Consider the following 27,233-nt stretch of genomic DNA (forward strand, 5'->3'; position numbering starts at 1 on the left):
TGTGGCTTCGATGTTGTTGGCCCTTACTAATTCATTCGGCAGGGCACATACATTTTGACTTTCCACCAGCCACCCTTAACATGTATACACTGCGTTAGTAATACATGCTCGCACGTTTTGTATTCTCAAACCCGTTCTGTGTTGTCATCATTATCATCAGGCAGTATTTATCCACTGCTGGATGATTGGCAGTTCAACAGTGAACACAATGCCCGTATAAACAATCCAAGTACTTTTCAACCAGCTAGTACTTGCACATATTATACATGCACAGCCTTTTTTATTAATTACTATTCATAGCCACGTGTAAGAGGAATACGTAAACTGAAAGCGGTAGCCAATTCACACTGCAATGTTGCCATGTTTACACACGCATTTTATGACGACCACGATTGGATACTAAAGTGGTCTCCCAAAAGTACATCCATCACGCATACCGTTATCCATGCAAACGTGCAGATAAAAATAGTAATTTCGCTGGAAGTGGTGAGACGTATTCTATTGCGGTAACCGTGTTTACCATTGCTTCTTTGTGCGGTTAATAATTACAATCGAGAAATGTGTGGATTAGTGTCGACTAAACAATTTACCAATCCCACGTTTATAATAGTGCAGACAGGTGTCAATAATAAATTACATTTCTAAAGAGACCTTTTTTTTTACAAAGTAATTATGGCACAATACATCACAATAAATCAAGTGTTGGCCAAGGGGAGGAGAAACGTAGAAGTATATTAAGAGCAACGAAAGCCAGAGGCAATACACGTGCCTTGAGGCGGGGATTAAACACCACTGTTGTTTACGAATTATGCAGTTCTACTATAATTGGTTTTTTTTTAATAATTTCAAATGTCTTTATGATACCTGTACTAAGTTAGGTTTTGCAGATATTCTTTTTGGCATAATCCCCTGTGAAGAAACGTAATTTGTGCTTTATATTTTAAGTTGCATTTTTTTTCCTGTGCTAATGTTATACGTGTGTTCTTATTCTTCTTGTACGTAACCTATGTCTTTCTTGCCAAAGACTCTTAATCCCATAAAATATTTGTTGAAATAATAATACCCTGTTTGAACGGATAATACAATCTTTCACATACAACGTCCTTTGGTAACAAATCATCGGTCAAATTCAACACGACGTATCAAGGTTTTGTAACACGAACCACAGCAATGAATTATATTTTAAAGTATATATTTGTAGAGGTGAACGACACGATCGTAAACATGGACACTTACGGAATTCAATCAGCATTATAAAGGTTAACGTTGAAAGTGTAACATATACCCAGTTTTCTTGTTTTTTTCGGTTAAGTCACGTATATAAAAAATAAACTTAAAGTAAAAAAATGAATAAATATAAATATTTGAATGAATTTTTTTTCATATTCTTGGTTCTTTCGGTAAAGTCACGTAGATAGAAAGAACATTAAAATATTTTTTAATGAATATTTTAATTGTATTTTTTTTATTTTCTATCTACGTGACTTTACCGAAAGAACCAAGAATATTAATTCCTGCAGCCACGAAAGTTTTAAGTCAAAATATACCCAGTGGTACACTTAAAGAGACGTCAAGGAGAGCATACGTTTCAGGAAACAAAGTAAACTTTTTAAAGAATGTACAGTATTCAGGATCCACACCTCTCTAAAAAAGGCAAGGGTGACATTGTGGCAGAAAACATAATATAACAAAGATCCATATTAGAGGTTTTCGGGTGAGATCGCGTAATTATGTGTCGTTAAACTCGCCGCCACCCAACAGCCAATTCGTAAGGTTTGTCACGTAAACAAAACATACCAATTGGTTACTTGTTCAGCACACCGGTGTATTGGAAAGATAGAATACCATTACAAACATAGAATAACATTCACGTGAGTTTAATATAAATGCGGTTTTCAACACTAACGGTTATACATGCATTACATTACAAGCCCTCGTTGGAAAATACCAGTAATATATTCATATTAATTCTGCATTACGTTACTGGTTATATATAACCCTAATTATAATACTGCAATGCACTGCAATATACTATGCAACACAACAATCTTAACACATCCGTCAATAACAGATGGCCTTAAAAAGTAAAATTATATCATACAGGCAAAGTTTCAGGTCCCCAACTTTTCTAAACCGTTTTTTTTCTTTTCCTAATCACGCCAAACGTCGTTCCTCTTTGGCTCTTTATTTCCCCCTGAGGTTATTCCTTCCTTTTATACTTTTCTCTTATTTTCACGCAAGGCGCCTTGGCACGTCATCGCGAAAGGCGCCCTGACAAGTTGCACGTGGAGCATTGCTTTGTCGCGCCACTGAATATCCACAACGCATTTTGAGCGAAACAGGTCCCTGCAGGGTGGGCTCGTAAGAACATTGGAATTTTGCGCAATTTTATGACATTGTTACGTCCAAATGTTGGGTGCAATAAGACATATCAAGTCTCTGCCTCTGTCTATTGCTGATTTTACACCCAACAGCACGAGATTTCACTTCGTTAAAGTATTGAAAGGGGACGGACGGACGGACACATTAATCTATTGCAGGCTGGTACACTCAGTTTACAACTTCGTTCCTACCAGTAAAACATCGTTCTCTATGCAGCGACGTGTCAACTCCACGCCCGGGACACACACTGTTGATGAAGATATCGTACAACTCAAGATATTATTCCGGTAGATTGCAATCGATACTCATACCTGTCAACCCATACGTTTTACCCGTGTTCTTGTACAGGGGAATTGAGTAAAACCAATGTTTTTGTCTATCTGTTTGTGATTCTCCCTTGTGAATGAGACTTTGAAGGATGAACTTTGAGTTGTATAAGGCACGGGGTGATCTATAAGGTCTGAATTGGTCTGTAATATGGTAGGCAGCACTGATAAGGGGTTCAGAGGTATGGATACTGTATACATATTTTTAAAAGGGGTGAATGCATTCACTGGTAGAACCTGTATGTTGACAAAACAATAGTTTCCGATATATGCCCTTTGTCATTGCCAATGCATGCTACGGTGTTGCTGAACGAGTTAGGGTTGCCCTGATATGCAGTGTAACAACAATCCATTTAAAAAAAAACCACGGGGGAATCTGTGAGCAAACGCACATTGGACACGGACTGTTCACAACAATGAGCTTGGCTTAGGCAGGGAATATACAGCGTCTTCGGTGAGAAGGTAGGAAAGACTGTTAACGGATGCGGCTGCTGACGAAATTTCGAAACAAGAGACGAGAAGGAATCACCACCCCCGCAGAGACGCAGCTGCGATGATGAGACGCAAACTCATGAGCAGGAGCGAGACGAATCGCTCCGATGCAGAGCGCTGTCGTGGCGAGAGGGGTTAGGCGGCGTGGGGACGTGGGCAACTTCATCCCGCAGTGGATGCACGCTGGCTGATTACGAGAGTAGGAGCACGTGCGTCGTCGTCGTCAGCCAGTGTCTATCCACTGCTGCATGATCATCACCTCGACCACACGCCGTGTGGCGCTTATTTGGCCATACTTTGCCACGCTGGTAAGTGCAGGGTTGGTGAAGCCGGGCAGCATTGGACGTTTAGTCGAAGTGTAGTAACAATGGAATTGTACACAACTCTCCCCCGCTGTCCACAACACTTTAAGCGGCCTGATGACAAACAACGTGATGCATGTACGCATGGTGGTTATCCATCCAACATATACACGGGTTCAACGCTGCTTAGCTGCCGAAACGACAAAAATATGTAACAACATTTGCTGGAGTACAACAAGCTCAAAATAACCCACGCGACAAAATTAATGGCCAAGCGACAAACAGCGCTGTCCAAGTTACAACAGATAATAAAAACAATAGGTTCAAACAAGAGTTAATTCACACCTTTTCTCGCATTGAGCAAGGCTGTTTAAGCACTTCGATGGGGAGAGGCGATGGGCAGGGAAATTCCAAATCGTCGAGCAGTGAGTGCTCGGGAATTGAAACAACAACAACCAATGAAAAGGGAATGTCAGATGTGGCTGGCTGAACACCAGCGCGTTTGAGAGACGCGGTTTTTAGAGCAGATCTGGGGGGTAGGGGAGAGGGTGTTACGGTATTTGGACATGGCTTTGACCACAGCGATTACAAATCGCAAAGTCAAAGAAAAATGCGCCCACATCGCTGCTATTTCTGTTTTTGGCTGCGCGTAGTTTGCTGGGACGCGAATTGGTCGGCCAAAGGGCGTTTTTGTTCAGTGAGGACACCCAAAAAAACGCCTCCCTTCCGCTTTCTCCAAGCGCTGGGTGCTCTGCGGAGAAGTGCGGTTAACCTTTAACTTACAACTCGACTCCCAGAAGCTTGTCCTCTCAACTGCTGACCACCACGACACCGAAGAGGTGAGTTTTACCATCATCGCCATGATCCATCGACTGCTGGATGAAGGGCTGCCTGAACCGTCGGACATCTGGTCACGGGTGCAGCGATGCAACGGGCTTCTTTCGAAACGGAAAGTGTGGTTGGCAAGATTTATTGTGTGCAGGGTGATCCAGATGTCTCGTGACCTCCCCCACTTAATTCTCTAAAACATAATAATCGTTGCATGCCGATGGGTGCAAAAACGGAAATGAATGAGCGAAAGGCAAAAAAGCCGGGGGGGGGGGGGTCACAATACTTCTGGGCAACCGTGTACATAGCGAGGTGCAGTGAGGGAAAAAAGTATTTGATCCCCTGCTGATTTTGTACGTTTGCCCACTGACAAAGAAATGATCAGCCTATAATTTTAATGGTAGGTTTATTTGAACAGTGAGAGACAGAATAACAACAAAATCCAGAAAAACGCATGTCAAAAATGTTATAAATTGATTTGCATTTTAATGAGGGAAATAAGTATTTGACCCCTCTGCAAAACATGACTTAGTACTTGGTGGCAAAACCCTTGTTGGCAATCACAGAGGTCAGACGTTTCTTGTAGTTGGCCACCAAGTTTGCACACATCTCAGGAGGGATTTTGTCCCACTCCTCTTCGCAGATCTTCTCCAAGTCATTCAGGTTTCGAGGCTGACGTTTGGCAACTCGAACCTTCAGCTCCCTCCACAGATTTTCTATGGGATTAAGATCTGGAAACTAGATAGGCCACTCCCGGACCTTAATCTGCTTCTTCTTGAGCCACTCCTTTGTTGCCTTGGCCGTGTGTTTTGGGTCATTGTCATGCTGGAATACCCATCCACTACCCATTTTCAATGCCCTGGCCGAGGGAAGGAGGTTCTCACCCAAGATTTGACGGTACATGGCCCCATCCATCGTCCCTTTGATGCGGTGAAGTTGTCCTGTCCCCTTAGCAGAAAAACACCCCCAAAGCATAATGTTTCCACCTCCATGTTTGACGGTGGGGATGGTGTTCTTGGGGTTATAGGCAGCATTCCTCCTCCAAATATGGCGAGTTGAGTTGATGCCAAAGAGCTCCATTTTGGTCTCATCTGACCACAACACTTTCACCCAGTTGTCCTCTGAATCATTCAGATGTTCATTGGCAAACTTCAGACGGGCATGTATATGTGCTTTCTTGAGCAGGGGGACCTTGCGGGCGCTGCAGGAGTTCAGTCCTTCACGGCGTAGTGTTACCAATTGTTTTCTTGGTGACTATGGTCCCAGCTGCCTTGAGATCATTGACAAGATCCTCCCGTGTAGTTCTGGGCTGATTCCTCACCGTTCTCATGATCATTGCAACTCCACGAGGTGAGATCTTGCATGGAGCCCCAGGCCGAGGGAGATTGACAGTTCTTTTGTGTTTCTTCCATTTGCAAATAATCGCACCAACTGTTGTCACCTTCTCACCAAGCTGCTTGGCAATGGTCGTGTAGCCCATTCCAGCCTTGTGTAGGTCTACAATCTTGTCCCTGACATCCTTGGAGAGCTCTTTGGTCTTGACCATGGTGGAGAGTTTGGAATCTGATTGATTGATTGCTACTGCGGACAGGTGTCTTTTTATATTGGTAACAAGCTGAGATTAGGAGCACTCCCTTTAAGAGTGTGCTCCTAATCTCAGCTCGTTACCTGTATAAAAGACACCTGGGAGCCAGAAATCTTTCTGATTGAGAGGGGGTCAAATACTTATTTCCCTCATTAAATGCAAATCATTTTATAACATTTTTGACATGCGTTTTTCTGGATTTTCTTGTTGTTATTCTGTCTCACTGTTCAAATAAACCTACCATTAAAATTATAGGCTGATCATTTCTTTGTCAGTGGGCAAACGTACAAAATCAGCAGGGGATCAAATACTATACTTTTTTCGCTCACTGTAATCAAGCCATTCGATAGCCTCTCTTGAGGTTTGGTGTACGTATGTCGCTGGTTTATTATCCGTGGGCACGCGTTGTTTGTTGGGTTACATGCTCCATGGTCTGTCTGGCACTGGTGACCGGGGCAGTCAAGTAGTCAATTCCATTGTTTTGGTTAACACGACGGCCACATCTGCCATGCACTTCGAAATGAAACAATCCACCTGCACAGCAACGTTGATGACTCAGCCTCCATCTCCTCGCTGGCTGAACATCTCAGACGTTTTATGAAATAACTCCGTCTTAGCAGCCGCGAATTGTATTCCTCTTATCCGATGGCGGATAATATCATTAATTAATCATTCATTTACTGCACTATTCCTGCTTGCTCATGTGTTTTGCAGTACGGGAGTCTCTTCTACGCGTGTTCTGTGTCCTGCCCAAGCCCGGCACACAGAAAGGAGTGTTTCCCTGTCTCTCCCGTCTCTTTCTCTGTGCAATTGTCGTGTCTCTGTGAGCATCTCCCCCTCTCGATGCAAGTGTCTTCTTGGAACTGGGGGAGCGATAGTGTAGCGGTTAGCGCTATGGTGCGCTACGAACCTGGCGACCCGGGTTCGATTCCCGCTCACGGCCAACCACCAGTGATGTTTATCTGAACCGGTCTTGGGCCTCCCCTAGGTCGACTCGGCCTCAAATGAGTACCTGGTGTGGCGTGTAAACATCGCCACTAGGGAGACAAAGGCGGCCGGGCGTGGTGTTGGCCACCCACCCCCTCGTGTGCCGTTCCGACCTTCATGTTTACTCGCTACCAGGTCTTGCCGCAACAGTCTGGGATTTTTTTGCACACAGCGTTGGTGTATGGTGCTTTTGTCAGGAATATTTTGCTGGTCTTTTTTTTCATGGATTTTCTGTTTGCACAATCACATAGTCACTTTAAGATGTTTTTCTTGTTCGTGTTTTTTTGTTTGTTGTGGTTAGCATCCGATTCAAGAGCCGAATGGCTCACAGGGCTATACCAAAATAAATAAACTGAAATAAACTGAAGGCTGTACGGGAGATCTTTGTCTTATCCGTGTTGTCTCGCAATCAAAGCGAGTTCCAACAGTTACAACAGTGACACTCGCTTTGGACGCAGCGCGCTTTCTTTAACAAAAAAAATCGCGGATAACCTGCGGGAATTGGAAGTGAATTTTCGGCATGACTCCTCTTATCCGCGATCAATCGTGAGTACGAAGAAGCAGCTTCGCTTTGCAAAATGAGTAAATTGGCAGATGGTTGCGGAAAGTAGAAAGAAATGCGGACAACAGTGTTAGTTTTCTCGAACGTTACAGCTGTCACGGATAATAGGAGTCGCAGCTAATAGGGTCGCGGATAATAGGAGTTCTGTATTCCTGGAATGAGTCACTGTCATTATGCTTGGCCGTCGGCCCTCCTAGCCAAGACGTGTCAAGCCCAAGACTTGTCCTGCCCAAACCACACTTTTCTTAACAATTTGAACGATGTAATGTACTTTGGAATGTTCACATCGCACATGTGTTCCTCTTTCTCATTTTAATTCCACGTACTGTATTCATCACCCCATTCAACAAGTATATTTCAGTTACAGTACATTTGTTACAAACTATTATAAAGCTGTTTTCTTGATGGGATGAAAGGCCTTGTGTGTTGTGTTACCTCCTGAGTTGTAGAAGTCTTCCTCCATCGCCAGGCAGAATTTGTTCATCATGAATTGTGTTAATCCCCACCACTGTACCGTATGTCCTCACTACATGGTAAAGTTTATTGCACAGCATGTCACGCGTGTGTGTGTATATATAAACAATAATTGGAAATTGAAAACTAAGTCCGTTATATATATTTTTTCCAGTTCTAAATTCTCAAATAGTTTATAACAAGGTAAATAAATAATGCGCAGCCCTGCAATTTCCTGTTCACGCCACTGCTGGCGAAAGGGCCTCCCAGCTTGTGTATTGAGGGAGCTCGCCTCCAGCTTCTAGAATCTGGATGGTCCCTTTGACTTCCTCTTTCACGCTGGCCAGGCATGTTGTAATGTAATAACAGCAATAGGCGACACTGCTCTCTCGTGCATGTGTTACTCTAACCCAGCGGGGAATTTAACACACACATATAATTCACTCTACTCCTGTCATACCATTTTACAAGAAGATACTTATACCGTCCTAAATTACTTGCGTTTCGTCCGCATTTCAAATTCTGTAACAATTTGTAATGTATGTCAGCATTCTTCACGCCCATGAGGCGCTCAATCTTCTCAGATCTCGGGAGGGGGGAAAAGCAGAAGTTGAGCCACGATTATTTCTCGGGTAGCTGACCACCGTGTACAGAGAGTGCAGCACATTCCCGTAGGCGTCTTCGTCTTCGAGGCTGTTGCTACACTGTGAAGGGCAGAGGAAAGTGCAGCAAAAAAAATGCATTGTTGTGCTGCGCTTCGATGCTCCCACGTCTATGCTCTCCACTTCCCCATGGCATGGGCAGGCCCTCATCAATCCAATCCAAGGCAGCGGTAGACCCTGTGTGGACTACAGCGATATCGCCAGCGTGCGTGCGTGCGTGGATGGCGAACTCGGCGGCGATGCGTTTGATGATTTGGGCTTCACCACAGTTGCAGTTTGGCGATTCTTTGATAGAGGCTAAATTTCTCACGACAACTTTTTTTTTCCTGGAATAAGTTGCACGCGTGGTAGCAAACGCAGCCACATCGAGATGTGTACTGAATGTGGTGTGCCGGGTGCAGAATTGATTTCCGGATACACCCCGGATGAAATGTGTACAGGGACTCCTCTACTTACGAACGAGCTAGGTTTGAGAAGTATGTTCGTAAGTCCAATTTTTACTCCTGTCGATTCCAAACATGTTGTACGGCGTTTACACTAAACACGGGGATTGGCTTTAAAAGTTGTATAATCTCCTGTAGTTGTAGATGCCTCTGGTTCTTCATGTTCTGCAGAAATAGATGCCACTGGTTCTTCATGTTCTGCAGATGTAGATGCCTCTGGTTCTTCATGTTCTGCAAATGTAGATGCCACTGGTTGTTCATGTTCTGCAAATGTAGATGCCACTGGTTCTTCATGTTCCAAAGAAATAGATGCCACTGGTTCTTAATTTTCTGCAGATGTAGATGCCACTGGTTCTTCATGTTCTGCAGAAGTAGATGCCACTGGTTCTTCATCTTCTGCAGATGTAGATGCTAATTCCCTTTGATGCTCGTGTTTCCTCTCTACCCTCTTGAAAAACGTATCAAGAGATGTTCTCTTCTTCTCTTCATGAATTAACTTGTAATAAGCAATAACATCGTGAACAGCTGGAACTGGACATTACCTATAATCACCCAGAAATGTCTGTCCGTCCCGCGCGTGACGTCACTCCACATGAGGCCAACCCCCCGCGTGACGTCACTCCACATGAGGCCCACCCCCCTCATTAATATTCATGAGTGGGTGGATTTTTACGCTAACGCAGAGGAAGGTCGAGCTGAATTAAATAATTTATTACGCAAAGTCGCTTAAAATACGTTTCTTTATAGAAAGTGACGGTAAAAAATACATCTACGCAGAACAGTGCTACATCCGTGCCTGACGTCACTGCAAAAGAGCACCTCCCCCCCTTCATTAATATTCATGCCCGCGTGGAAATTTACACGAACGCACAAGGTCACGCACTCCACATGCCGCACCCCTCCCCTCATTAATAATCATGAGCGGGTGACGTCACTCCACATGCCACACCCCTCCACAATAACCATGAAGGGGTGACGTCACTCCACATGCCGCACCCCTCCCCAATAATAATTGGCGGGTGACGTCACTCCACATGGGCAACCCCCCCCGCCCCTCATTAATAATCATAAGCTGAACAATTTTTATATTCAATATTTCTGATTTACTGCAATATTACACCCGTCCTTGGACGTGCAAAGAAAGCTAGTATGGACAGGTTTGTTCATATCTCTGAAAGTTCATAAGTCGAATGTTCGTAAGTAGAGGAGTCACTTTCTTTTATTACTTGGAGGACATATGAATGACATTTGTACCATGTGAAACGACTTAACGCGTGTTTTTTTTCAATTCGTAATTGTGTATTCTTTAAACAAGCAACACTAATAATCATGATTTTTTTACAGTATATTGCGTTGGTCGTACACTCTTTCCTACGTTGTGTCGAAACATTTGTGGGGTCAATGTGGTGAGGATGTCAAAAAAATCAAACTTCTCCAAGTTATCAGTGAGCAACGTAATTTACACTTGTTTTAAAGTGAAATGTTAAAGAATACCGACGCTAGAGACCGACCGAAACTGAATTTCTGGTTAACTTAAACATTGAAAGTTAAACATTGACTTTCGGCCGAAACCGAAAGTTAAACTTCACTTTGGACCGAGACCGAAACAGAAAGGTACATAACCGAAGTTACCGAACACAAGATTTATGAAATATGTCATGATGCAATACTTTAATTAAAAATAAATCTAGAACTAATCATTCAGAGCATGCAGTAAGAGTCGCTAAATATCAAATCTTTAGGTGTTACTTACTTAGTAATTATATCCAAACAAACGAATATTGTAGTTAAGAAACAACAGTTTTTCCGCATTCTCGCCCAGCAGGTTGCTGCTTCTTGCTTTGATCATAATCGACTTTCGTGAAGTCATCCCACACCGCATGTTTCGACATTCTTCACGGTGATTAACTGCTCCGTTTATTCACTTTAATCTGCTACTCCACTCAAGATTCGTAATTTCGTTATCACTAATTCGCTACGGAACTATTAACTAACTGAATATCAATATTGTCAGACTTCGAATCTCGGTATCAACACACGTGTAGACTTAAGCGAACGCAACACACAAAAGCCAAGGCGGGCAGGCAGCTGGGAAGACAGCAGAGGCACTTTGTTGTCGTCCTGCCAAAGAGACTCCATCCACGGATGCAGATGCAGACTGCCACCTGTTGACATTAGCAGACCATGGTTGTGGCTGTGTAGTGTTGTAAAGACGAGTAAACTTCTTAGGAGGCACACTCTGTTCATTGTAACTGTTCCTTACGCAATCCTTAACACACACAAGAGGGATATTCGGTCCCCTCACCCGATACCCTAGGGAGGTACAGCCTCATAGTTTGGCGGGACTTGCACGTCTACCGCTAACCTCCTAGCTTGGCGGGACTTTCACGTCTACCGCTAACCTCCTAGCTTGGTGGGACTTGCACGTCTACCGCTAACCTCCTTGATACCTAAGGAGGTACAGCCTCCGGACTTGGCGGGACTTACACGTCTACCGCTATCCTAGCCTAGAGTCCTCCGGCTTGGACCTAGGGGAGGCTATCTGACCCACCGCTGGCCCGGTGGGTCCTGACCACTGGGTATGCCGAGCCTTAGCCCTCAAAAGGGCTGGAAGGCTGGTTCAGGGTCCTGGCTAGTCTTCAGCCCGGGCTTCAGTCTTCGTGTAGGGAGAGAACTCCCCGAGCTCTGTTGGGTCACCCTTCTTATACTCGTTCGTGGCCAGGTATAACCAATCACACATTCCCACGTGGAACTGGCTGATTGGTTCTCCCTAAACTGTGGCTACGATCCACTTCACCTCGTCTGACCCCAACCGTTATGTACCCCGAGGTAACGCTGCAGTGCCCCCTTGATACCTGGTAGCAATGCAGGTTACCGAACAGTGCGTGGTTAACACCTCTACAGCTGTAACCTCGCTCTCAAGCTGCTGCTGCTGACGTGTGTGTGTGTGTTTGCAGCCTATCGCATAGGATTGCCTAGCGCCGACTGACCGGCTGGTAGGCAGATATAGACGTAGCACTAGCGTTATATTCTAAAAATAGATCTTCGGTTCGACGACCGAAAGTCAATATCGGTTTCGGGGTTAACTCCGATTAAAAACTAATTCTGTTATCTAAATGCAGCTAGCCTTTTTGCTTAAACGTCAGCTCTGGTCTATCCAATGCTGTATAAAGTCCGCTCCCTACATCATAGCTATCTCTCAAGATCCTGCCGATGCCACGATCCATTACTTCTCTTCCGACAGTTTTTATTTTTATCTGAGCTATGTACTTTTGTCACCAAACTTGCTGCAAAATAATCATTAACTTTTTATGAGACTAAATTATGCTTGTATGAGATGTTTGTAAAGGGCTGCTAAAATATACTTTCCAATATATGTATTTTCTCTGTAGCTCCAAATTAATGGAGGGGGGGGGGAGGTTGAAGAGTGGGGGGTACGATTATGACTTGTAACATCATTTTCATTTCAACCGGTGTTTTTATTATAACCTCAATATAAATGAGAACTCAAATAATACGCGCGCCCAGCATGAGATCAAGTGCTAACTCCCTCGTTGCTTGCAGATGGCTGCGGCTCCTCAGATCCCCGAGATTATCCGCATTAAACGGGACGGCGGTGTCCTGAAGGACGCGGACATCGAGTTCTTTGTTCAAGGAGTGGCGAAGGGGACCATACAGGAGAGCCAAATCGGTACGTGAGCAGAGTCACCACTCATGTATGGTGGCGGTGACATGTGTACATGCGGTAGAACCCCTGTTGACGGTCACCTCTGTTAACGACTAATCGCTTAACGACGGGCCTCCATAGAGCCCAATGTGTTCACTTAACGACCATTTCCCCTCTTAACGACGGGCTGTCGTGGGTACAGTAAATATTATGTGATGCATTGATTAACCATGTTTCTTTTAATATTATGTGTTTATAATGTTGTTAGTATATTTATGTGTTAATATCCATTGTTTAAATATTATAAAGTACGTTTTTTTGGGTAAAAAAGGATAACTTTCAATGCTATCGGAACATATTAAGCCTTTAACGTGTACTTCCTATACTCGCTTAACGACCAAATCGCTTAACGACCGGTTTCGTGGAATCAATTACCGTCGCTAAAAGGGATTCTGCTGTATGTTTGTTGAACTTCTTTCGTACCCATAATAAAGGTGGTTGGGGTTTGATCACGTAAATATAAATGTGTCGCGAACCCATCACCACCCGACACATCCAATTAGCAAGGTTTGTCACGTAAAGAAAACGTGCCAATTAGTCACGACTGCAGCACGTCGCTGCGTTGGAGAGTAGACCCACAGCACTTACAATTTGAGTAACGACGTTTCGCTGGTGGTTAAGGCAATGGGGCGATTCTGGAAAATCGCCTGATGAAGGTGGTTGTAGTTGATACTGCGGGTGCGTTAACCAGAGGATCACACCGTCTGCTTCGCAGTGGATGTTAAATTTGCAACGTTTAATAAAAACAACTTGCAAAATTACTTAATTGGGAAGCCGACATTGCGACACCACCCCCTGCTGGCAGACTTTGCCTATCTGTAAAACCTGGCACCTTGTCCGATCGCCTCATAACTATGGCCATGAGCACCAACTGTGCCGAATTACTATCACAGTATTTGAGTGTGTACAGTGAGGGAAAAAAATAATTTGATCCCCTACTGATTTTGTACGTTTGCCCACTGACAAAGAAATGATCAGTCTATAATTTTAATAGTAGGTTTATTTGAACAGTGAGAGACAAAATAACAACAACAAAAATCCAGAAAAACGCATGTCAAAAATGTTATACATTTATTTGCATTTTAATGAGGGAAATAAGTATTTGACCCCCTCTCAATCAGAAAGATTTCTGGCTCCCAGGTGTCTTTTATACAGGTAACGAGCTGAGATTAGGAGCACACTCTTAAAGGGAGTGCTCCTAATTTCAGCTTGTTACCTGTATAAAAGACACCTGTCCACAGAAGCAATCAATCAATCAATCAGATTCCAAACTCTCCACCATGGCCAAGACCAAAGAGCTCTCCAAGGATGTCAGGGACAAGATTGTAGACCTACATAAGGCTGGAATGGGCTACACGACCATTGCCAAGCAGCTTGGTGAGAAGGTGACAACAGTTGGTGCGATTATTCGCAAATGGAAGAAACACAAAAGAACTGCCAATCTCCCTCGGCCTGGGGCTCCATGCAAGATCTCACCTCGTGGAGTTGCAATGATCATGTGAACGGTAAGGAATCAGCCCAGAACTACACGGGAGGATCTTGTCAATGATCTCAAGGCAGCTGGGACCATAGTCACCAAGAAAACAATTGGTAACACACTACGCCGTGAAGGACTGAAATCCTGCAGCGCCCGCAAGGTCCCCCTGCTCAAGAAAGCATATATACATGCCCGTCTGAAGTTTGCCAATGAACATCTGAATGATTCAGAGGACGACTGGGTGGAAAGTGTTGTGGTCAGATGAGACCAAAATGGAGCTCTTTGGCATCAACTCAACTCGCCGTGTTTGGAGGAGGAGGAATGCTGCCTATGACCCCAAGAACACCATCCCCACCGTCAAACATGGAGGTGGAAACATTATGCTTTGGGGGTGTTTTTCTGCTAAGGGAACAGGACAACTTCACCGCATCAAAGGGACGATGGACGGGGCCATGTACCGTCAAATCTTGGGCGAGAACCTCCTTCCCTCAGCCAGGGCATTGAAAATGGGTCGTGGATGGGTATTCCAGCATTACAATGACCCAAAACACACAGCCAAGGCAACAAAGGAGTGGCTCAAGAAGAAGCACATTAAGGTCCTGGAGTGGCCTAGCCAGTCTCCAGACCTTAATCCCACAGAAAATCTGTAGAGGGAGCTGAAGGTTCGAGTTCCCAAACGTCAGCCTCGAAACTTTAATGATTTGGAGAAGATCTGCAAAGAGGAGTGGGACAAAATCCCTCCTGAGATGTGTGCAAACCTGGTGGCCAACTACAAGAAACGTCTGACCTCTGTGATTGCCAACAAGGGTTTTGCCACCAAGTACTAAGTCATGTTTTGCAGAGGGGTCAAATACTTATTTCCCTCATTAAAATGCAAATCAATTTATAACATTTTTGACATGCGTTTTTCTGGATTTTTTGTTGTTATTCTGTCTCTCACTATTCAAATAAACCTACCATTAAATTTATAGACTGATCATTTCATTGTCAGTGGGCAAACGTACAAAATCAGCAGGGGATCAGAATACTTTTTTCCCTCACTGTAAATATATATTTTTTTGGCCGGTAAAAAAACGGCACAAATTGTCCGTCCTTCTTTTACCGCGCGCAGGAGCGATGCTCATGGCGATACGGCTGCAAGGGATGAACGCGAGTGAGACCGCGGTGCTGACGCGCGCCATGCTGAGCTCAGGGGAACGCCTGCCGTGGCCCAAGGAGTGGCACGGGCTGGTGGTGGACAAACATTCCACCGGTGGGGTCGGTGACAAAGTGAGCCTGTCCCTCGCGCCGGCGCTCGCCGCCTGCGGATGCAAGGTTTGTGCAGTCACTTTCACGCGTCCTCGTGTGTGCCACTCTGCGTGTTTACTTTTTCCCCATTCAAGAGACGTCTGCAAGTTGTAGGGTGCGTGTCCCGTTCACCTCTAACTCTCGGAACGCGCAAGTGGCTCGGCGTTAATTTTATTTCGAGAGGCACTGCGGCGCCGTTTTTAAAGACATTGTACCCACCGCAAAGAACTGTAGCGACATGACCGCCCTCTATGATGGCTGACGCCAAACTGTGCCACACGCCCACCCACATGGCCTTGTGGGAGCCTCAGTACAGATGAAGTAATTTTTATTTATTTTTTCTTTCGGTCTCATTTTGACGACGTACACATAAATAATCAGAAGAAAAACTGATGACGTACACGTACATTTCTGATGACGTACACGTTTCTGATGACGTACACGTACATCATCAGAAACGGAAAAGAGTTTAGCGGACCATGTCTAAGGTCAAATTTTTACAAAGTTGTGTCTCTGCTCGTTACTATTCAGCAAAGTAGGGCTGTCTCAGTATGTTGAAAGAATAGTGTAATAAACTAAACGTTATCATATACAGCCCTTTATCAATCCCAGAACTAATTCAGATATCCCTCACCCGTTATATCAGCAGTGTGGGAACCACTGCGCCACCAGTCCCACCCTATATTTTATACTTTGTGTCACACGTCTTTAGTGTTCCAAAGCACGTTACTAACTTTATAAAATGTAACAATTACTTTGTGCCATGAATTGCATATTTGACACCCAGTGTACAGTAACATAAAGGCCCACTGACCGTGCTTCGCGGGGATGTTTAAAACTCGCTCATCGCACACTACCTGGGATGCCGCGTGAACAGGTGCCGATGATCAGCGGGCGAGGGCTGGCCCACACGGGGGGCACGCTTGACAAGCTCGAGTCCATCCCAGGGTTCTGTGTGCAGCAAAGTCAGCAACAGGTGAATGTGACCACGGCAGAGGCCCTGTGCAAGTGATTGAGTCGCCGCGGTGGCTAGGAGATGTTAACTTCCTCGCCTGGCATGCAGGAGGTCGTGGGTTCGATCCTGACCCTGTCGCCCACTGGATATTTCGAGTTTGTATGTTCTCCCCGTGGTCGCGTGGATTTTTCTCTGGGTCCTCCCGTTTTTCCCTCCACATTTAGAAACACGCTTCGAGAGTATTTGGTTGCTATAAAATTCCACATGATAAGTCACTTAATTGGGCTATCATTTGTGGCCAAATCGCTTCCAAAAAAGAGCTATATAGCTCAGAGGGCCTTACCTGGTGAAATAATATATATAACATTGAGGTAAAATCTAAAGGGTCAGCCCTGCGATTATTTGCTTTTCTCACACCAACTGCTGGTGGAAAAGCCTAGATGAGTGTGAGCGCTAGAGGGTATTTAGTCTACTTTTCCACGATGGCCAGATGCCTCGGAAGAGGTGAAAGTACCCACACTCGTTCCCACCAAACACAACCTGCTGATCAATTAATCCGTATTGTAGCTATTTACACTGCTGGCAGGACAAAGGTTTCCATTGTTGAGCCTTCTGCGGCTGGATAATTAACTGAACCAGTGACCTCTGGCTTTTACAAGTCCAGTGTGCTAACCACTACACCATGGCAGCATCACTTGTTGGGAAATAAGCTACTGCTACGTAAGTTTTTTTTATATTTGCTAGATTAAAAGTGTCGTCGTGACACACAGCATGTTTTTGTCTTTAGTCTTCCACGCGCATGCAATAATACGAGTGAAATGGGAACTCATAGTGGTTTAATGTTGCACAGTTGTGGAGATACCGATTCTGGCACTGCACGCAGTCCAGATTGAAAACTCATTTCTTTGGAACTGCTGTTTGTGTTTAGTTTGTTGTCTTTCCCCCCGCACCTCCGATTAACACGGTTGGCTATGTACGGTGCGAAAGAAGTTCAACATACATGCATGCGTAAATACGCAGTGCCTGCTAAACCAAAATGGATTGCATACTTGGCAAGACGGCTTTTGAAAATAACCACACATGTACAGTATAAATGAAAACGTTGTTTAATACGCATGACAATTGAATAAACACTTGGAGGTGTAGTTCTGTGGGTTTTATCTTCCTGGCCATAACTTGACATTTGGCTTGGTTTGGTTTATTTTGGCACAGTTAACCCCATGCTCATTTTCGATGGGGATCTCGTTGCACAGTAGAAATGTGGTTGCAATCTGGTTACAACCAAACAACCCAAAAACAACTGTACATGGTCAACTCTCGAAATGGCAAGGTCGTGCATCAACAACCAGCAGAAAAAATACAAGGCCCGTAGGAGCGCATCACATACACAAAGTATTGGGTGCAAAGCAGCACCGATAAGGTTAAGATTGTAAAAAATTATATGTAAAACTTACCCGGATGTTATGCAAAGTTCTTCTGTGGATACTACAGAAGAATATTTACTTTTTTGTGTGTATCTTGATCCACGTAGTAGCACGATTTAGCTACAATGGTGATAACATACAATATTTGAATAACATATTCAAGGTTAGTTGTAGGATCATCTGTTTTCTTAAAATTCTGCCAGTTAATGACTTAACGAGGCCCCCTGAGCTTACTACATTGTTATAAATATAATTTATAAAAAACATTTCCATCACTTACAGTAATGGCAACAATCATACTGCAATTATGTTTAAATACAGTACCTCCCTTATTACTTTCTAAATTCTTTGCAAACCTCTGCACTGTTTTCATGGAACATTTTCTGGCCTCATTGACTCTAGATTCTGCATATCTTGGAGACGGTGGGCTGCTGCATTGTGGGGCAGACAGAGAGTCTGGTTCCTGCAGACAGAGTACTGTACGGGATCCGTGATGTGACATCAACAGTGGACAGCATCCCACTCGTGACTGGTATCGAACATCACAACAACAATGCACATGCATTATTCTAACAGAAACTGAGAAACGATATACGGTATGCTTACATTGTGTAAACTAATATTCCTGTCCCTGCCGTCTGTAGGATCTATAATTTCTAAAAAAGCATGCGAGAACCTATCTGCCTTGGTCCTGGATGTGAAATTTGGAAAAGCTGCTTTCTACAAGAGTGAAGCTTCCGCTCGGGAACTTGCCATATCAATGGTACCAACGCCACACAAACAGAAAATAAATGGCATTTATTACCTGTTTTATATTTATCACCTTCCAACTCAATAAACTACTTTAATAACATTAAAGTGACTTGTGTTAGAATAAAATACTTGATGTAGATCAGTGCCGGATTATCCTAGTAGCAAAAGTAGCTACATGTGTAGTAGCTACGGGCCCCTCACTTTCAAGGGCCCCGCGCTAAATGCTTTCAAGCTATCAATTCCGGTTCAGTGATTCTGCACTTGCTCTATTACTATAGTACTATGCTGCCTTCAACTTTTATGAACTACTGGGTGTTTAAGGTTAGCGATTTGTCGTATTATATGGCTGTATAGCAAATGAAAAAATACAATTACTTTACTATTCAAGTAAAAAAATTGTGTTTTTAATATTTACGTCTTTTTTATTTAGGGCCCCTTTATATCATATGCTACAGGCCCCACGCTAGCTTACTCCGGCACTGATGTATATTATTCATTGCCATTGTCTTATCTGTTATACAAGTGGTTTATCCGTATATAAACGATGGCCAGATAACTCCTCTATAGGCTGCTCCACTATGTATGTACAGTGAACTTCTTTTGCACCTTACATAGCCAACCGCGTTGTGTAAATATGTAGCGCATATGAGCGAGGTCGAAATTACTCAATTGGACTTTTGACCTGATCATTTTGCTTATTGGCCCTCGCGCTGCTATCATTAACAATATACATGTGCGTGACTGCCCGATTTCCTAAGCATACAATGGATAGCCACGCACCATTGGGGAGCATTGTGTGCATGGAACAACTGAAACCGAAGGGGCTTCCCACGAGTATTCAACTCTCAAGGGGTTATTCAACATCACCCTTTGTCAATGGTGAAAATTCATATGGACTTGTCATATTTGGATGACATTTGTCAGCACTATATCAGGGCCTATCAAATTTGACTATCTCGTCATTTTTATCTGTATCACTGCAGTTCAGTTAATATAGTATCAAATATTTGCTAATGAATAGAACTTTATGGCAAGCATAATGGGTAATTTGACATACAGAATGCAGAATGTTTTCAGTCATCCGTCATAGATATGTAACAATTTACCCACTCAGTGGTTTGATCAAAACTAACAACTTACTTTTGGTGAGGTTGTTACTATTTTCACCACTAACAATCCACTTTGAAATATGATCTCGCCAGTTTCTTATCTGTATATATGATGCTTTTGGCTGCCCATCGAGCAAAGACGGTCACTGCATCACGCGCTTTCAGATGCACTTCTTCCTTCCGATATTCAGAAGCCACTGGAGCTATGCACTTTTAAATCTAGATTTAAAACTCATTTCCCGAGAACAGCTTTTTGTATTTCCTTTGTTGTCCCTCCCCCACACCTCCGATTAACACGGTTGGCTACGTACGGTGCGAAAGAAATTAAACATGCATACATAAAGCAATACATTTCTATCCCAATCACAGGTCGAGGTGGGGACACAATGTGGTATTCGCACAATTGCCGTGCTGAGTAAGATGGATAATCCCATCGGACTCCGGGTTGGCAATTCCCTGGAGGTGATGGAGTCTGTGGAATGCATGCAGGGCAAAGGTCCAGCTGATTTGGTACAACTGGTCACCAAGCAAGGTGAGAGCGCTCACATCCTCCTGACTTATTTATAGCATATTCCCAATCTTGAGCTGCTCATATTGTTGCCTGCTTGCAATGTTAACAGCGTTTGGTTGTGGTTAGGCAGTAAGCACTATCACTTGAGTTTTTATGGCATGTCTCTGAATGAACTCTGTGGACTGGGCTTTATTGTATTCGTATTCGATATTTGTTTGACTATCGAAAAATAACCAGATAACGTAACTGAGAAAAAGGGGAAAAGCTCCTGGACCAGATGGAAAAAAAAACTGTGGATATCATTTACAAAGCATGACCAAATTACATAACGCAATTATCAGACCTGTTTACTATAACCATCAACGTAGAAATGAAATACCTCCATCAAGGAATGATGCCTCAATAATGTATTTGCTCCCGTTAGTTTGCTCATCGCCTCCCTGCAATGCCCGCTGTAACTGCCGCGGTTACCGACAGTCTTGGGCTGTGGCCGTGCGTGCAGAAGAGCCGCATGGCTCAAGTAGGCCTCAACCAGCAGCCGACAAAACGTCTGAGTCTTTATATAAACAGCTTTTTAAAAAAAGGAGACAACCGACTTAAGAACTTCGTGGAAGAGATGGGAATAGGCTCGATAAGGGGCCGTCCATAAATGACGTCACGCACCTAGGGGGGAGGTGGGGGGGGTCAGTCATTTGTGACGAAGTGTGACGAAGGGGGGGGTGGGTTTGAGAAATGTGACGTCACATGAAAATGCGCAACTTTAAATGAATATAGCCAACACGTTCTACTTAGTTAAATAGACTTTTTAATAAATATTTTCTCTTACAACATCAGAGTGCAGCGCCACGTTAAATAGGCACTACAATGACAATAGTTCAAAGCGATTTGAAGCATTTTTCATTTTTTTTTGGGGGGGGGGGCAGAGCTTTGTGACGTCATATTTGAGGGGGGGGGGAGGTCTGACTTTTTGTGACGCCGTGTGACGAGGAGGAGGGAGGAGGGGGGGGGGGTCAAAAATCGTCCAAATCGCGTGACGTCATTTATGGACGGCCCCTTTGTTTTTTTCTGGACAGGTGGCCTGCTGCTGAACGCGATCGGCAAGGTGGGGTCGGCTGAAGAGGGCGAGGAACAGATCAGGAGCGTGCTGCTCGATGGCTCTGCCCTGGCCAAGTTCGAGGCGATGTTGACGGCGCAGGGTGTCGAGGCAGGCGTCGCTCGCAGGCTTTGCAGGGATTCTGATTTTTCTGGGACAATGAAGCCAGCCAAGTACTCCACGTATTTGTCAGTGGATCAAGATGGTAAAACGAAATGTTGCATTCTGTTCCACTACACCGCGCGGGCCTTGGGGGTTATTTAGCCAAGCTTCGCCCTGCTCATCAGCGTGGGTTGTAGAAAGCAGGGAGCATACAATGGATGTTGCTGAAATATCCTCTACTGCCCACAAAATAGCCCCACAGCAGCCTATAACCCCTAAATGATGCATGGTGATCGCTCATCCAAACACTATGCAGGCTAAAACCCAACTTAGCTTTCGAAGATCTGACGAAATTGGGCATATCCTGGGTGATTTGGCCATAAGCTTGATCTAATATTATTGTGTTACGACTACCAAGAAAAGAGGCAAGTTTAGCAAAGTGCACAATCATGAAGCAATGTTTCAACACCCATGTTAATCCACAATACAGGTTTTTTTTAGTTGGCTCGCGTAAATATATAAATGTGTCGTTAAACCTGTCACCACCCGACACAGCCAATTTACAGAGGTTTGTCAGTAAGCATGTGTTCGTAAATAAAACATGCCAATTCGTTACTAGTACAGCACTAGCGTATAGTGTAGTGTATAGTAGTGTATAGTGTATTGTATAGTAGTGTATAGTGTAGTGTATAGCAGTGTAGTGTATAGTGTAGTATACTAGTACGGCACACTGGTGTGTTGGAGAGCAAAGCCACAGCGTTTACAATCCGAGTACAACGTATCACCAGCAATTACAACGAGCTGCATCAGGCGAATTGGCATGTTTAGTTTACGTGACAAACCTTGCTAATTGGCTGTGTCGGGTGGTGGCGGGTTTAACGACACGTTTTTATATTCACGCGGTCTAACCCCAAAAAAAAATCTAATGTGGACGATATTGGTCTCGAATGCCTCCGTGTTAAACTCATGTTAATGCTCGTTGATGAAGGCCGTCATCAACATGCACTGTTCACTGGTGTGTAACTCTGCCCCACGTAAAGACAACATTATTATCTATAAAAAAATATACAATGCATTTTCCCCCTCTTCCCAGCAGTTTAGAGTGAATTTACTGCCGCAGTATCAGAATGAGAATAGTTATTTGTGCTGGACGAATCCGATGAGCTCTAAAGATATGTTTCATAGATGTCCTCCAGTAGGGGGCGGGTCAGAATGTAAAGTGAGTCGACTGCTGGCTCGAGAAACGAGGTTTAGCATGCGTACTAAAACCTAGTTTTACTCATAGCTGCTGCCGCGACATGCTCCGTCCCCCCTTGTACTTTAAACGAATAACAAAGCCCCCCACAATGGGACAAGTGGCACGGTAGTAACCAGCAATGCAGAATCTTGAACTTTCATGTCCCACCTGAAGACGATTGCTTGTGTTGCGATCGAAACATTGTGATCTATTACTTTTTTATTTACGTGACTTAACCGAAAGACCCAAGAGTATATATAGTACAAATGTTATTAAACCACAGTTAAGTGAAAAGTATAATGAATTAACTCTTTGAAGTTAAAGAAAATCTAAACAATTGAAAGGCCAAATATAAACCCAACTCAAATAAAGGACGACCTGCAGACGAGATGGACAAAGCGTAGAGGACGTGTAATAGTAATCGTTGTTTTTAACTCACAATATTGAAAAGGATTTTTCCTTCTCTCAGCCACAACAGAGGGCCTCTTCTTCTTTGGTTCTTTCGGTAAAGTCACGTAGAATGAGAATAAAATAATAAAATAAGACAATAAAATTCTCACGACGTTTCGGCCACAACACAAGCACAGAGCTCCAATGTATTGAAGCACTGTCGTCCCGAGAGTTTTGTTACGTCACCTGAAGAAGGCTACTTGTGTTGTGGCCGAAACGTCGTGAGAATTTTATTGTCTTATTTTATTTTATTATTTTATTCTCATTCTACGTGACTTTACCGAAAGAACCAAAGAAGATGAATCCTTGCAGTCACGAAAGCTTTAAATAGAGGGCCTCTTGTAAAAAAAATTCAAGAGTGCCAAAAATTGCTTGCCGGTGAAAACAACTAAAATGGATGTCTTTTCTTCTTCCTTCCAGGGTTTGTCCAATCGATAGATGCAATGGCCTTGGCCATAGTTTTGCAGAAGCTGGGAGTGGGACGTAGTCAGGTGGGCGACCCGGTAAACCACAGCGTCGGCGTCCAGATCCTCGCCCCCGTCGGACACCGCCTCACCCGAGGTGACACCGCCCACGTGCCCGTGCATGCCTGCCCCCGACGTGACGTTTTAACACGTGTTAAACATTTTTTGAGTTTGGATGCTGCACCACATTTTGAATACATTCCAACTCTGAGAATTGAATATCAGTTTGACTGTCATGTGTATGTATGTTGAACTTCTTTCGCACAGTATGTAGGCCAACCGTGCTAATCGGAGGTGTGCGGGAGAATGACGACAAACTAACCCGCAATAAGCAATTCTAAAAAAACGAGTTTTCAATCTAGATTTTAAAATTGCATGGCTCCAGTGGGCTTCTTAAAATCGGAAGGAAGAGCATTCCAGACGGCCACAGAAGCATATCTCAAAGCACGCGATGCAGTGGTCGTCTTTTTAGCATAGAGGCTTGATGGTTAGCTGCTGTGCGGACGGGAAAATGTGATGAACATTGCTCTCAAATGTTGAGTGGCTGGGAAAGTGCTGTTGCCATCATGTGTCGACCAAGAGATTACTTAAAAGAGAACTTGGATGTAGCTCTGTGATGTCCGCTTCCATGGGCTGTTCTCACAGAAATAGCTGCACTGCTGTGTGAGGTGCAAATGTATACTTTGTCACGTGACAGAATTCCGACGGCACAATTGGGATGAAACTTGAGTAAAAAGGTATCATTAAAATACGTGATCTTAAATAATTGAATTCAACTTCGGAACATAAATCCGAAAACTAAGTCTTACGATCAATAAAAAATATATATTTTAAATCTATTACGTAATCCTTTGTCATGCCACTGCTGGATGAATGCCCTCCCATGCCTTGTTGTTTTGTCATGGGAGTTGTTTGAACATATTTACCACGCAGGTCAGTACCGGTTGGTGAAGGGAGAGCAGGCCCATAACAATGACATTGGAGTTGGTCAAACATCCCAATATAGCAGGGCCCTCCTAAAAAAAAGTTTTTGGACTGAGTTGTGGCTTTATTTGCTAAATAAGTATTGTTTTATTGCTCACCGGGAATCAAACTCAGCTCGCCAAGGAGAAATGTTGTGCCAATGTTGTGCCAACATTTCTACCTTGTTCAATTACAAATGAGGGAATGGTCGAGTGACAACGACCGCACAATGATATATGTGATGGTCGTCGTTTAAACACAATCTATGCATCATGCATTAAACAGAAGCTCATGCCGCCTCTCCCCGTGTTCCAGGTGAGAAGTGGATTCGTGTGTTTCACGAGGAGGCAGAGCTTGCAGGCGAGCACGTTGCTGCTCTACAGGAGTCATTGGACATCGGACCCGTCCCTTGTGCTCCTATCACACTCATCACTGACATCATTTCAGCATCGTCATGAGGCTGAGAGCAGGTGGCAGGAGGTGGTCTTGCTTAGCTGGGTCTATATTGTTTTGCTATGCAGCCTATGGCATTAAATATGGCTTTGAACGAATTTTTCGAAAATTATGCGCTTTATTTGGAGAAGCAAAGGGGGTGCCTGCGGCAGTGGAGATCTCACTTGCCACTGATGTTAACCGTGGCTTTGAATGGAACGTAAGTCACCAGGGTCATAGAGCAGTGCATTAACCACAGTGTGCTACCACTCCACTCCCGTAAAGTTTTTATTACCGTCTAATGTACTGGACAATCTTATTGACATACCTCAGAGTGGTCAAGGTAGAGTTGTAAGATTTATAAAGTCACAGGTGACATGTTTATATGGTTTATATGGGTGGTACAAGCATTGTAGCAGATGATGATGATGTATAAACACTGCATTGAGTTAAAAATTTACTTTCACCACACATTACCGCAGGCATCTTCAGAGCAGCTTCTTCAGAGAAGATGCTCGCAGGAGTGCATAGTGAAAGCTCGGGAGATATAATGCTCGACATGCAGCGGCTCAACGTGGAAGAACACTACACTTGAATTATGAGTGACTGTGAAAAAACCTATGTGCTAATCATACATGTTAATCATTTAAGACTGCCATGGGCGGTGATCTCACCACACCTACATTTACAATGAGATTCCACTGCCAACAATGATTCCCTTTTACGAGGTATGATCGAATATATATATGACAGTGAAATAAAGCTGTAACTTATAACGTGAATGACTTTGTTGTGTATTTACCACACAAGGAAGACACTTCAAGAGTAACCTTGCTTTGTCGATGTGACATGCTAGTCAACAATATTGTTCTAAAAAAAAAGTTAACTTCGCCTTTCCACTTGAATGTTCAAAAGTGGGATGTGGGCCTATCCGTAAAATCTGTAACGGATGCAACAGTTTGTGTAAATTGCTCTTGGTCAGGTTAAAGAGCAAATACTTTTACACTCAAGAGAAAATGATTGAGTGATGTAACAACAGTATATGATAGTTGTTGAAAAATGAGACGAACATATATACCAAGTACATATACTTATAAGAACCACATTAAATATTCAACACATTCAGATTTTTACAAAATCTATTCTTCATATAATTGTTTAAATTCATAAAGCGCGTTTAAACAACCGTTCTCAGTGCGCTATTGTCTCTGAAGCATTTGAATACCTCCATAAATACGATTTATTTCCGCTCATTCAGGTTCCTCTGCATTACCTCATTCAGCTCATCATCGTCAAAATGCTTTCCACGCAAATGCTCCTTCCATTTTGGGTAACGGGTGAGAGCCACTGGATACCAAGCCTGGAGAAGGGGCAGGATGCAGGAGTTCCTTAAACGTGGAATTCCTTGACACCATCCTTTGTAAATCTTGGCAGTGTGAACTGGAGCACTGTCATGCAGAACCAAGGGTGTATGTCTTGTCTTTCCACAGCCCTTTGACTCATGTGTATTATATGAAACGCATATTGCCTACATAGTGCTTCGACTAGATTTTTTGTGGCTGCCGTTGAGGCTCTGATTCTCAATGTTTTATTCCAGATCTAACCACCAGTAATAAATTGCCTCTTTAACTTGTGCCAGTTTGCCTTTATTCGGTCAAACTTGTTGTCATGGGAAGTTATTGGACGCGCCCCCTTAATGTCGCATGTCGGCTGACTGCACAACAGTAACACGGTGATCTTCCACAATCATGTCTCACGCAGCCTTGATGTTCTCATTTTAAACTAAACTATATTTTTTTATTTACCAGGTAAAATCCCATTGAGCTATGTAGCTCTTTTTCAGAAGCTACCTGGCCACAAATGAGAGCTCAACAAAGTGGCTTAGGGGCCGTCCATAACTGACGTCACGCAATTTTCGACGATTTTGACCCCCAACCCCCCTCGTCACACGGCGTCACAAATGTCTGACCCCCACTAGGTGCGTGACGTCATTTATGGACGGCCCCTTATCACGTGGAAATGTCTAGCAGCCAAGTACTCTAAAGGCACTTTTGGATAGAAGTCACTGTAGTCGCAAGTTGCCCTTAGCTCAGCTCATCTTCAACGGTCTGCCACGAATTTTTTAATTCCACCTTTAAACTTCATGTACAACCCAGGTCACCCTTGCAAACGAGGCAATGTTTACCTTGCCTCAATGTGTTTATTTCAGCTCCTGGGCAAATAAAGG

General features: G+C 43.7%; 1 protein-coding gene across 3 annotated transcripts; it reads left to right on the forward strand.

Annotated features, from left to right (window-relative positions):
- Nucleotides 1-3,095: 3,095 nt before the first annotated feature.
- On the forward strand, nucleotides 3,096-25,788 carry TYMP (thymidine phosphorylase). Of its 3 annotated transcripts, none has more exons than XM_076065377.1 (10): nucleotides 3,096-3,508; nucleotides 12,587-12,713; nucleotides 15,338-15,540; nucleotides 16,391-16,489; nucleotides 18,295-18,424; nucleotides 18,537-18,655; nucleotides 20,124-20,286; nucleotides 21,339-21,563; nucleotides 23,568-23,708; nucleotides 24,890-25,788. In XM_076065377.1, exons 1-10 carry the CDS (start codon nucleotides 3,449-3,451, stop codon nucleotides 25,030-25,032), a joined length of 1,410 nt encoding a protein of 469 aa, XP_075921492.1. In that variant the 5' UTR covers nucleotides 3,096-3,448; the 3' UTR covers nucleotides 25,033-25,788. The 3 variants fall into 3 exon arrangements, with proteins under 3 accessions (XP_075921492.1, XP_032804972.2, XP_075921493.1); XM_032949081.2 differs by lacking the exon at nucleotides 3,096-3,508 and adding an exon at nucleotides 4,049-4,341; XM_076065378.1 differs by lacking the exon at nucleotides 3,096-3,508 and adding an exon at nucleotides 10,853-10,922.
- The last annotated feature ends 1,445 nt before the right edge of the window (nucleotides 25,789-27,233 follow it).

Source organism: Petromyzon marinus, chromosome 7 (assembly GCF_048934315.1).
Source record: "Petromyzon marinus isolate PM22_M1 ecotype Great Lakes invasive population chromosome 7, UKy_Petmar_22M1.pri1.0, whole genome shotgun sequence".
Taxonomy (NCBI): Eukaryota; Metazoa; Chordata; class Hyperoartia; order Petromyzontiformes; family Petromyzontidae; genus Petromyzon; species Petromyzon marinus.

Bases quoted from the DNA above. Each gene is read 5' to 3' on its own strand.
- TYMP (XM_076065377.1), top strand. From the start codon at position 3,449: ATGATCATCACCTCGACCACACGCCGTGTGGCGCTTATTTGGCCATAC. The intron at 3,509-12,586 runs GTAAGTGCAGGG...CGTTGCTTGCAG, and splicing joins GGCCATACTTTGCCACGCTG to ATGGCTGCGGCTCCTCAGAT. The intron at 16,490-18,294 runs GTGAATGTGACC...CATTGACTCTAG, and splicing joins TGCAGCAAAGTCAGCAACAG to ATTCTGCATATCTTGGAGAC.